Genomic DNA, 13,037 nt, shown 5'->3' with positions numbered 1-13,037 from the left:
GTTTTGTTCTTTCTTCAGTTAAAATCCAGCCCTGAATGCTTCTGAATGCCAGATGTGACGAGCCTTTTGACAGCTGACTGTCAGCAGATTGGGGCTCTTCCCTGCTTCTATGTTGAGTGGTTCAGCCCAGCTATGCACCAACAGCTGGATTAGCATCAAACTATGAGATTTGAGAGCGTCTGATTTCATAGGGGTTAAACTATGATGCTAAACCAACCCTGACTGATGCAGCCAGAGAAAGAAAGCAAGCCAACGCACTCCTTCAGACGCGTGCTTCATGATAAATATGATATGAGTATCATTAATACGCTCAGCTGTGTGTAACCTGTTGTGTATTTTTTGTGAATGCGGTTGTGACTCACCAGAGTTCACTCGCCCTTGTTTTCTGCTTCCTCCGTCAATTAAACTTTACCTTCCAGGGCTCTTTATTTGCATTCAATTCAGCTCGCACCGCAGCGAAATTGAATCTCCCCTCGATCACAACACCCTGTTGACAAACTGCACAGATGTTCCTCCATTTTGTCCTCACTTTGTATGCAAGCCCATACTGGAGGGATGAGGGGAGCTTTCGCACGCGCTGTCCTCGAGTGCTTGTTTTCCCCACTTTGTTCTGACTCGCTGCGCCTCTCTCAATCGATTAAACGTATCCATACTTGCTATCCTATATGGTGGGAGAGTTTGTCCCGCACCTCAGACGTCTCCTTATCGGTTCTTTAATTCCTTTTTTTAGTTCCTTTGTGGAGTGTGACATCTTTGATGACTGTGATCTGCTGCAGGGTTGTTTTACTCAAGCAAACAATTATCTGAGATGGGGGGAACACAGAGAGAGCTACTCTTCAACACACTCCCCCTTGTCCCCAAATCAGTCCACACTGTCCATCACCCTCTGCCACAGCACCTAAACCCTTCTCTATCAAAATTTTGTCTTTTCAGTTCTCTTGTATTTATTTCATCAACCCTGCAAGCACTGAAGTTCATTTAGCACACGCTTGACTAACACACACACACACACACACACAGACTTCAATCACTGTCAAGAGCCTCGGGAAAAACCTCTCAATCAGCCCAACGACAGATGACAACAAACTGCCCATTAAAAACTGGGCATATGCACCTCAGTTCTCCGCCTTTACCCCTCCTCACCATCCTCTGCAATCTTCTTATTGACAAACCACACCTTAAAGACGTTAGAGGTTTAAAACGCGCTCGGAAAAGGTCATGACATTCAGAAATGGCATTCTCTTTGGGGAAATGGCTTGGATGTCTGACCAATAAATAAGGTTAGTTCTATCAGCTCGATTTCTGAGCTGTTCTGCAGCCTTTTCTTAATACTAAAAGCTTTCCGTTCAACTTTAAGCGGCATCGGTGCACCCCCAGAGGCTAAATGGCGTTAGCACGCAGCTCACTGATATCCCTGCTCCCCACTGCCCTTCATACATCTTCTCATGTAATAAGAGAGTGCTTCCGAGCCCCCAAACGGAGCCCATTAACCCTTCGGTATTCCCTTGGTCTTGCAGCTGATGAGTTATTCAAGGATTCTGACGAAGGGTCCGCCCTCTTCAAATTTACTAATGATGAGGAAGGTCAGCGAAGAACACCGAAAAATGCCTTTGGCAAAATAATCCCACTTAGCTGATGCTGTACGGGTCTCTGAAGTGATAAACACTCACTTTTAAGTTGCTGCTTCCCGCTGAGTGACTGGAACCTGTTTGAGATGATCAAAGAGCAGAGCTCCTCACCAGTCACAGCACTCATTGACGCTGTTAATTGGTACCAAAGAAGCCCAGTCACCGTTATCTAAGCACATCTCAAAAAGGATTAGACCATTTTGCTGTACAGTTGTTACTCCTAATGCCGTCTCACACGGGTAAATCTATGTGATTGTGGGCGGCTCCCAGTGGGCCTCCGGCCAGTTCTGGGTCCCAGAATCAAGCAAATGACACAAAAGAGAGCTCGTGTTTCAACGCTTGTCTCCATCCTGACAACAAATCTATCGTTCTGAGAATATTCAGCCAATTGATTATTTGTTTTTAACCAAACTGAAAACAGTTCAATGAACAAAAGGAGACGCTCCGGAACAACGTTGGAAATGCGAGGAAGGTTAAAATCCAAATAGATTGATCCAGACAAACTTCTTCGCAGGTTCCAATCAAAAGTGAGGTCAGAACAGATTTGCACTCGCTGTTGCGTTTCCTCAACTATACACCCCAAGTATTGGATATCGCCACCTCTCACCAGAAGACCTCTGGCACACGTCTGAAGCTGAAGGACTAATAAATCGCCCCGAGATGGTTGTCAGAGACTCACAATGAGGGAACATCGAAGTGGTTATTTTCAGCATTGCTTTCAACAATATGTCTGCTTTAAGAATTTATCATAGTTTCCCTTATGTGTCGCAGACGTAATGAATATTGTTGGAGATGTGCTTTGACTTTAGCCATTATGGACCAGCCGTGATGGATAGAAGAGCCATTATTTTTCCCAGCTGGCTTCAGGAACCCTATAGTGATGCTTTACAGCCCGTAATAATTAAGTGTGATATAATTTACCATAGCTGAACAGACATTTCCCATTGCTGTTGTCGTTGGCTTTCACGGGAACAGTGAGTGAACTCAAGTGTGAACACATGGATGTACAGTATATGTGGATCCATCTGTTGGATCATTTACAGCTCCGGGGAGGGGCAGGAGATTCTCTGTACGCGCTCATGTGCGTAGGCACTTGCTCACACATGAATGTTTTACCAAATGTATTGATATTTGTCACTCCCGGGTTGAATTAGGGGTCACGGCGGCAGAAATGCATACGTATTCACCTCAGTAGCTCCAGTCGATAACGTGTGACCTCGTGTGGAAAAGAGGAAGGAAATCATTGGGGAAAAGTACCAGCCTGGGGGGAAAGGGGGGGGGTGTCAGATAAGAGTGAAGACTTTTTTATAGATTTGACACATCTTGACTGTCGCCTGCCGTGTATTTACCGTACACAGCTTAAGCAATCAACACCAAGTCTTGGATACACTCAGTTTCAGTCTCCCTCCTAACTTCCAATCGCCACCCGCTGTCTCATCTTAGTGTGATATCGATCAGATCGACTCCACTTGTCTGACGTCAAGCTTGTCTCCATTTTCCCCGCTATAGTTGTGCAGAGTTTGCCGATATATCCAGAATCTTCTTGCACCTGTCCAGACAGCGGAGAGCTGATGATGACTGAGAATGATTTATATTTTTGAGCGAAGTATTCCTTTAATTATGTCACCATTATGTTCTGGTGATTTACTGCATCTGACATCAGTGAATAAAGCCTTTCAGGATTTATAATGCAGTCTATCTCCAGGACAGCAGGCAGAGGATATTAAGAATTAATTAACAGCAATGCAAAGCCTTTTCAAGTCTCAGCGCAAAGAAGAGTTCATTTAATTCCAGACTGTGGCCTCACAAATTTACATGTGTCAAGAGGGCCATTTATGTAGCGTTAGCACGGCCCTTTTGTGCCTATTCTCTATTCTGATCACCCATGATGGCAGGGTAATGCTAGAATATTCCTCTAAGAAAGTTTGGAAAGAAAATGTTATTTGGTGTTTCAAGGAAGCTCATGATGTATGTTTGCACAGCGACAGCAGAAACATCCTTTAGCATAGCATCGGAACACCCAAAAAACTTCTTGATGATCACTTGAGTGGGTTTTCTGTCCTATCGCAGCAGACATTCACCTCACATGGAGGCAGTTTAGTGTCTGCTTACCAGCACAATGTTCTCCCTGTTTAGTCTTTGTCTCCGTATGCAGCTCTCTCTGACAGTTTGACGGGTCTCTATTTAGTGTTCAGTGTTTCTAGATGGTCGTTTGTAAACTCTCCGAAAGCTCTACTATTCATTTAAATGGAAATGAGGTGAAATAGGTTGAAAGCTACACACACGCACACAAGTGATGGACGGAGCATCCTGTTTCTCATTTATTTCCATCGCAGTTCAACTTCTATGGCGCAACATTTACAGACCAAACAGACCAGCAGAAAGCAACCAAGAATGGTTGCAGGCCTCTGCCGTTTCATGGGAAACGCACGGCTACATTACGCAGAGAGACAATCAGCAAGATCAGAACAGCCAGGCAGAAAACAGAGGGGAAGTGGAGGCCGGTTTGTTCGAGCCCTCCCCAAGTTAGTGAACGGGGGTAATCGTGCCCTCAGGTGAATGTATGATTCAACATCCGTGGTAATAGAAAGTATGAGGGCAGTGTCGGAGTGTGTCTGTGTGCGTGTGGGTGTGTGTGTGAGGTGCTGGCTGTAATGTCTGAAGTTCCTATTTAAAATGGCTTTCTGACTGCGTAGAGCTCACACAGGACTCTGCAGCTTTAATCCGTAGGTCCCACGGGCGCTCTGCAACAACGTGGAGAAAGCGGAGTGCGCTCGCTGCCTCCGGTCACATCTCGGCATAAGAAAAGAACATTTCATGTGTGATGCTCCCACAGCCTATGGATGCACCCTCTGAAACAGAGGCAGCAGTAATGAATGTAAACATATGGCATGTGTCCGCTTCGGTCCTTTCTCTCCTCCGCAGCACCTTGAGTCATGTGCAGGGCGCGAGCTTGACATAATCCACTGCACATACTAATCACTCGCAGATTGATCTCGGCCATTTTGGCTCCATCAGTTGCTGTACACCGACTGATCCCAGAGAAATCAATTGACAGCTCAAGGTAGGCAAATATGGAGAAAAACTATGGATTTCTCAGGGCCTGAGACGAATTCTGAAATCTTGGAAATGGTCAGCGCGAGCGAATTCCGTTTGGGTTCAACAAACTCTGGGTGAGCCAGACAGCCCGCACTGATAAAGTTATCTGGTATCTATCAAGAAGAAAATGCACTTAACCCCCCCACATTCATTCAGGCTGCTGTGTTATCAGCACTGTAATGGAAATTGATAAAAGCGAGCCGTCTTATCATAATCCCACATACATAACAGAGGGGAGATCTATTTTTAGGGAAGTGGAGGCAAACGAGTTGGGCTGAAAGCAAAGGGCAGGAAGAGCAGCTTGCCTCCCGGTTGGAGATCAGATGTTATCAGACTATATTGACAGGCCAGCTCAGGGAGGTGCCAGCAGCCTCGGGTTTGTCACCGGCATTCGTCACAATGGGCCAGCTGCTGCCATCAGCACGGGCATCCAAAAGTGAGGCAGAGGCTGAGTAAGCAAAAGCGCACAGAAATGCAGCGCAGTGATAAAGACACAAGACAGCAGGAATTAAAAGACCTAAATCTAAGAGGAATATCATTAAGGAGGCAGCTGGAGGTGTGTTTGTGGGGGGGGTGGCTGCTACACGCTGACACCGTTTCTCTGCATCTCTGTGTATATTATTAAACCTTCAACGTTAAATAAATGTAGCGGGGGACAGTCAAAGTCGTGGAATAATTATGGTGCCGGAAATGCTGATTTAAGGAAACACTGTGCAGCTCCGCCTTGTTGTCCATTATTCACACAACACACTGATGTGGATTTATCCTCCCAGAATAAAAAAAAGGCAGGGAACAAAAGAAACGGGAAGCAGAAATTCTTAAATCACTTCAAAAACTGAGCTTTATCCATCAGGCGCGCATATAAAGTACATCATTTGCAAGTTCATCGATTTCCCGCATAACGCGCGTCCTTGAATCGAAAGGAAAAAGTCTTTGTGTGCGGGTCGGACAAAAATTTGGGTTCTCTTAAGTACCAGAGCTACCTGTTGAGAACCCACTGAAGTGAGAGAGCGAGGCGCAGATGAATAATGAAAAAGAACGCTGCCGGCCTGGAAAACATTGGGAATGTCTTCCCTGACGGGATCTCTTCCCTCAGCTCACGGTGGGCTGAGAGCTCTTATATGTCCAGATTCCCCACAGAGACACCAGAAGTCAAGTCAGTCCTCAAGCCTGCCTGCAACTGAGCTACAGCTCACTCAGTACGCTATCAGACAACACCCCCCCGCTCCCTCTCATTCATCCATTCACTGCTTCACTCTTCATTTAGATGCTGATGCTGAGAGCTCCAGGCCCTGAGTGTTGCAAAGCAGCAGGTTCTAGGTTGTAGAGCTAGCTGAGAGCTGTGGTGTGAGGAAAGCACCACGAGACGGAGGAGGGTAAACGATCTCTGAAGGCCATCGTATTAATGAAGCCTTTTCATTACTAGCAGGAATGAAAACGATTGGTGGGGGCTAATGAGCTCCAAGGTCCAGGCTCCGCGGAGCAGAACCGCGAGGCGATCATAGCAGGAGGCAAAGGTGATGAGCTCTGAACGCCATCGCCTCTCGCCACGAATGTTTGACTATCATAGGAACAAGGATACATGGGGGGAGAAAGGTGGACAGATGAGGCGCTGGGACTCAATATGGCAGGCAGCTACAGGCAGGAGGGGAGAAGATGAATGACGGAAGGGGGGCGTGTGCTTCACTGTCAGTGGATTAAAGGGAGGTAAAGCGTGGAAAATGTCTCCATCGCCTGCTTTAAAGCATTTGCACACATAAAAGTTGATGAAGCAGAGCGCGTTCTTTGAACCCCCTCCCAACCCTCCACCCCTCGTCACCTGCACGTTGTTCCATTTCGAGTCTTTACGTCGGCGCACCTCCTGACAAAAATCCTGCGTTTACCGCTGTACAGGGTTAAGATCACCCTGGGTGGCTGCTGACAGTCGGAGGGATTTAGGGAGATTTACAGCACATTGGGGACAGGATCAGTTCCGGCTCAGGTCGGTCTGTCCTGGACCTTCTCAGGGGAGGGCAGGGGAGGGCTCGTGCCACCGATTGATGGTCAAGGACACCGGAACCCTCCCCCGCATCCCCGCTCATCTCCGATGCTGTATCCTCCTGCACCCGGAACAGCTGGATCCCGGTGTGAACAAGAATTTAACCAGCCTGATTTATACACCACGAGTCCCAAAGACAGTATGTAAATGGAGATGATGTCAGACAACGCAGAGTTCGTGTGACTCTTCCTTGTTTCACCGTGATTCAACATCGGCGTCGACAGTGACGAAGGTTCATGGCCTGTTGTGCATATGAGATGAGGGAGCCAAAACTGCTGTTGATGGAGATTTGAGTGGCTTGGGGGGGGTTGTTCTCTTCCTTTCAGAATCAGACCCAAGTGGAGCGGGGCCACCGCTAGCTTTCCATTTGAATTCAGCTGCACAAATGTAATCGAGGCGTATCACTTTCATCTCCATTTATCTCCTCCACCCCTCTCGCTTTGGAGCACTGCTTGTCTCCAGTGCTCGAGTGTCCCGACACTCTTGGGCTCCCTCTGATATATTGGTGGAGGATTCCCGGGCGTCTTTGTGGCTGGACACTGATCTATGTTGCATGAAGTCCATATCCACAACCTACCCCTAACTTTTTTTTTCCCAACATTTTTCTTTGACGTACATCTTCATCCGCACTAAATTCCCGTCTCTGCCGCGTGATCTTGATGAATAATTTTAAAAGACGTCCCTGTTTGCAGAACTCCGCGGCTCTCGGTTGTCCCACATTGAGAGAAGCGGTAACGACCAGCATGATCATGCTGAGACAGCGGCCAGAGAGAACTCTGCCAGGGTGTTTCCTCCTCACGCGACACCCTTGTTCACGGCCTCCAATTATGTTGGATTAGGTATGTTATGTGGAGGTTGTTATGGTTGTTTACTGAGGTTTTTGACGTCCTGCTTCGAGTTTAAGTCGGCAGTTGTGCTGTAAACACAAGTGCATTAGCACTTGTCACTGAAAGCTGCATGGTAAACTCATTAGGCGTTAATATTTTCCTTCCAATAAAACGGGCCCATCGTGGGTTGATTTACTGCAGGTAAAAGTGCTGGTTGCATTAATGCGCTGATGCTCACAGCTCTGTTCTTTATCTCTTTTTCCTTTTCTACCCCCTGATGTTAATAAACTTGAGTAATGTTGTTGCGGGCAGTTGCTGCTTGGGGTTTTTAATTAAAATAGCAAGTTACAACCCACTCACAGCAATCCGGGGCTCCGTGTTTGCGCTGCGATGCAGCGTGATATTAAAGAAGCCTGGAAATCAAATATAGAGAGGAGGCAGGAAACAAGTCACAGGAGTAAGTGAGGAACCCTCAGCCGAGGCCGACAGAACCGGAGCTTTTATTGTTGCAGTCGTCATCGCACGGCTCCAGTAATTACCCTGCCAGTGACTTCAGCAGTTCCGCACAGAGCATTTGTGTAGACGATTTCGACACAATTGCCGCCGTGTTTGCCGAGCCGGAAGCCTCGACCACGCCGATCAGATGAGAAAACCGGAGGAGGCAGATAGTGACATATGTCGGTCCCCAAACCCCGCGTCGCGCGCGGCTCCGCTGGCGCCGCCGCGGCTCGCTCCGGCTCAGGCTACACTGGGCCGGCTGAACAGGACAGGAGCTGTTGCCATGGTTACCCTTTTCTCAGCTCACTCGCTCCCAGAGCACAGGAAAACTGTGCCATTATCCCGTACTTTGGATGGGAGAAGAGAGATGGAAGCAGAGGGAGGGGACAAGAGCGGGAGAGAAATGGCGTACCTAATGCATACATCATCCAAATTTGCAGTCATTTACCCTCCTTTCATACTTTGCGCCAGTTCCCACCTTTTTCTCCATCTGTCAGCAGAGCTGTGCTCCTCTCTCCCTCTCGTGTGGGTAAACACCTTCTCCAATAACAGCCGTGATGATGCATCTCTCTGCTGGTGAATTTGGAACCAGCTGCCTTTTGTTTAAGTTGGTAAAAGAAAAAGATTAGGGCCACACTGTGGTATTATTTCAGCACATCAGGAGCAACACGCCGCTCTAATGGCAGCCAGCGTGGCTCCTAGCTAAATAAATACTTGTTGGAATAGGAGCAGCACGGCAGGAAGGGACCCAGAACGCTACTGTATAGAATGCTAAAGCGAGTTATTCTTAACCTCAGAAATGAGCCCGTACGTGCTTGATTACTTGTGAGCGTGCACGTTATACACGGCTTCCTTCTTCCGCTTCTTGGTCGAGCGTTGTGTGTTGTGCGGTCCACATCATAGCAGTTACCCTGTGAACTAATTACATGGCCGTGTAAATGGAGGCCCCCTGCTGATGGAGGCTGTGCACGGCGTGATTTCCCCTGGTGCAGAGCCTGTTTGCACTGGCTTGTGCTGTTTGCGTGCGTGTTTCGTTTGGGGTTTTTTGAGCTACAAGCCGAAAGAGTGCGTCTTTGTTGAGGAGGTAGAGAAGCCCCTCCGAATGAAAGGCTGCTAGCCCCCCACCGCCACCCCCCGTCCGCCTGATGCAATTCTCCGCAGGGGCCTGTTCATATTACTGTGGCTGTCCGCCGGTCAGAGCAACACAAACAACACAAAAACAACGCTGTGGAAGTGAAGCCGGGGTGGAGCAGCCGTCGCCCCTGCTCCGCTCCTTCATGTCTGCGGCGTGAAAAGTTCCGGATGTCAGCGCGCATGTCCCGCCCCTTGACAGCTGTCAGTCAAACACCACCACGCTGAGAGATGAGGTGTAATCAGGCAGCATGCGCTGTGATTGGCTGCAGGGATTACAGATTACATTAAAAAGGGAGGGGCTGTTTATTTTAGGCAAGAAAAAATGTATATCTAAAGCTTTTATTAAGATGGTCATTTTCACCACACTACAGTTATAGGTTCTCATTTGCATGTTTCTTCATGTTGACCTCTCCTCTGACTGAACTGTCCTCATTTCTGTGGCTAAAATCCCCAGAAATGAACTTTTTACTCAATAATAGATGGCGATTTTTCCCATACCCCCAGAACACCCCCCCCCCCCCCACCCCCACCCCAGGACTGAAACAAGCATTAAGTTTGGTAAAAATAGTGAAAAAAGTGTTATAAATGTCTGTACAATTAATTAAAAAATTAATATACTGGAATAAATGTCTCGTTTAAGTCAATTAATATGTAGGAGAATTTTAACATGAATATTTTTCTTAAAAACGCTTCCACAGGTTTCTGCAGTGACCACATGAAACCAGCTTCTTTTCTTTTCAAACCGTATCCGAGCGAAAGTGCAATCAGCACTAATCAGAGGTTCTCTTCTTTCCCTCCACAGCGGCCAACACCGCGCCGTACGGGAGCACAGGGAGCGCGTGCGTCCCGCTGGCCTGTCGATACCTGGTCCTGGCGCTCTCCTCCTTCATCAGCATGTACTAGCGGGGGCCAGCACAGACACAGTGACTGTGGAGAGCATTTACCAGATCCCTTCTCTCACCGCTGATGACTGGAATCAAGTGTGGTACAATTTCAAAAGTCGAGTGGGGGGAAATAATCGGCGGTGTTTCATGTGGCGGGAATTTTCTTTCATTTGCATTTCAGTGGATTTTATTGTCATGTAAATACTATGAGTTTTTTTAATTACTATATTATTTTTTTTTCTTTCTTCTCCTCTTTTCGGATTGATTGGACATGTTGTAATTCCCCTGTCTTCTTTCTACACTTATCAAAAGAAAAAGCCCCCGAACCCCCCCTCTCCCTGGCACAAAATGTGAGATTAGCATGTGGCTAAACCCATGCCGAAAAACATCAAGCCGTGCCAACAGAACCGCCATGTTAATGTTGTCTTGAATGTATTAGTGGTCAGACATCCGGATTCTTCTCATTATAATTAAAAAATACAGTTCAGGCTAAAGGAACAAAAAAGGGCGGGGCTTTGATCCGGACCTACGCCGTCATGGTTGCTTAAATGGACGATTAGTATCGAAGGTGTGCTTTGTTTTAAAGGTCCTGTCGAGTAGATTCAATCAGGCGGCCATCAAAGTAGCAGAGGTATAAATGTGTTGTAACTTTATATATTTTAATATATCTTAGGCTCTCGTTTATCAGTGGGACCAGCTTCTCTCATCCTGTCGACAGCATTAACACATCTCACCATTTTGTAAAGTACGAAGGGAGGACCGTTGCTGCCCTGTGTTTACATTTTTTCTGGCAACTATGAATATGTGGTGATTTATTCTTTGTTTTGTTTTTTTCTGTGAGTGCACACACACACACACACACACACACTCACGTGCACACGTGAATGTCTTGCAGTGGAGCCTGAAAACGTAGCCGTTGTGAGCTTTTCTCTTTAAGATGCAGTTCTTTGGAACGCGGCACTTTGGGGTGCAGGGTACCAGTATTCCGTCTGCTGGCGGAAACCCCACAGATGTGCACTGGGGGGGGTCACTCAGCGTTTTTAGCTTCAACTTTTGGCGCCGCACAGCATTTAAACCCACTGTTCATATTTCCACATAATCCAGCAGCAAAGCTAATATTTACAGGCTGACTTTGTCATAAAGTTAAACGCTAAAGGCCGTGTAGCTCTGACGAAGACACTTATGCATTTAATTATCCAAAAAAAAAAAAAAAAATGGAAGCGTAAAAGGGGCTGAAGACGAAGTGTGGCTGAAACGAAGGAAACGTGTCAATCAGGATTTAATCACACCACAAGCTCAAATATGAAAAGGTTTTTGTTTGTTTTTGTTGGTTAACATTTGACAGATTTCAACCATATCAAACTCAGAAAACTATTTTGTAATCCTGTCATGGCGCATCCAGATACTGTAATGCCTTAATAGAACCATCCCGACATTAAAACAACACCTCCAGAGGCTCCAAAATGACTCATTTGTGTGACATATTACTGAATACTGAATGTCCATAAACCCATAGTTGATATATTTATTAAAATAAAAGAACAAAGTACTAAATTTCCAACAGGTATTTTCAAATAAGCCAGTCTGACAAAGGTGCCGCGTTTGTCGTACAGTTTAACGCAGTTTCGAGTCTTTCTCCCAGATTAGGATGAATGTTTTCGTTAAGCGATTAATGCTAAAGGGGACTAGCGTTAGCCATGTTCGCACGGTATTTTAATGTGAACTCCTGACTGCAAACCTATAGAGAAATAGCCATCGCAGTTAAAACCTAAAGCACAAACACTGTTGGGACTTTTATGTTTACTGACGTTTGTTGGAATTTTGGTTTTTGGGGTTTTATTTTATTTTATTTTATTTTGGATTTAAAAAGTTATCAGCTTCTTTTAAAAATTCTGGAAACACTGCACCATGACATCTCGTTTAAATGTTACTGTATAAAGAAAATGGATTGGAAGTATATTTATTCTCTTCCTTTATAAAAATGGTGTATGAAAAAATAGATTTGACACATGTAAAACTATGTGAAATTGATTTGAATGAGGCACATTATGCATAGATTATAATTGTGGTCAAGTTAATTTAGATGTCAGAATTGACTTTCTTTTTTTTCTTTTTCTATTTTTGTCAGCGGAGTACATCGAAAAGAACAATTGCAATCAGAAAAACCTACTTTTTTGCAAAAGAAATGTGTGTGAGCTAATATACCAGTATTATAGAACAGAATCAATGTGTGTATATTTGGGGAAAATAGGAAATCCTTTTTGGTCTTTAGAGCCAGTGTGTAGTCCTAGTTTTCACACACTCGCGTGTTTGACGATGTGCAGAGAAGTATGGTTGTGCTGCATGTCAAAGTTAACCTGTGTTCTTGAGGTGGCCATTTTACAGATGTTCATAATTTTTATGAATTTAGCCTTTTCTTTTTTAACTTGGGTTCTTGAATCTGGTCTGAAAACAGCGCCTCCTACAGACCACCTGTTTGTGATTTGTTTGAATCAACTTTGCTGATTAAAAGTACCGATATTCAGAGTCATGATAATTATTGTGGCACATTGGTGACAGTCTGGAGTTATGTTGGTCGCTTGTCTGAGCAGTTACGACCATGCTAGTATTTCATATGAAATGTACTGGATGTTGATTATTTTGAAAAATGATATTAATGAGTCCCTTATATCGGATCCATATTATTTGCAATAAAAGTCTACATGTTACAGTATAAACCCACATCTGAGTTAATGAGCGCTTGGGAACGTTTTGTGAGCTCCTCAACAACACTATAAAACACTGAATGTCCCACTGCTACAGTTTCCCCCGCGTGTAAAAGCCCCTTTAAATGCTTCAAGCTTTATTCTTCAGCTAAACAAATATCTTTATCAGTTGTCTCACGAATTCCAGGCTGTTCAGTTTGAGGCTTATTTTGGGGTTGATTTTA

General features: G+C 45.6%; 1 protein-coding gene across 5 annotated transcripts in view; it reads left to right on the top strand.

The window, feature by feature from the left end:
- negr1 (neuronal growth regulator 1) overlaps nt 1-12,820 on the top strand; it is a 92,886-nt gene extending 80,066 nt beyond the window's left edge. For 2 of the 5 annotated variants that reach the window (XM_011614955.2, XM_003974270.3), the window contains one exon: nt 10,027-12,820. In XM_011614955.2, coding sequence (XP_011613257.1) covers nt 10,027-10,127 — 101 coding nt within the window. In that variant the 3' untranslated portion in view covers nt 10,128-12,820. Of the gene's footprint in view, nt 1-18; nt 424-7,457; nt 7,717-10,026 lie in introns of those variants that run through there. The other 3 variants (XM_029827932.1, XM_011614956.2, XM_029827931.1) reach the window with 2 other exon arrangements.
- Nucleotides 12,821-13,037: the final 217 nt, after the last annotated feature.

Source organism: Takifugu rubripes, chromosome 20 (assembly GCF_901000725.2).
Source record: "Takifugu rubripes chromosome 20, fTakRub1.2, whole genome shotgun sequence".
Classification (NCBI taxonomy): domain Eukaryota; kingdom Metazoa; phylum Chordata; class Actinopteri; order Tetraodontiformes; family Tetraodontidae; genus Takifugu; species Takifugu rubripes.
This window is presented reverse-complemented; position numbering and strand designations above follow the sequence as displayed.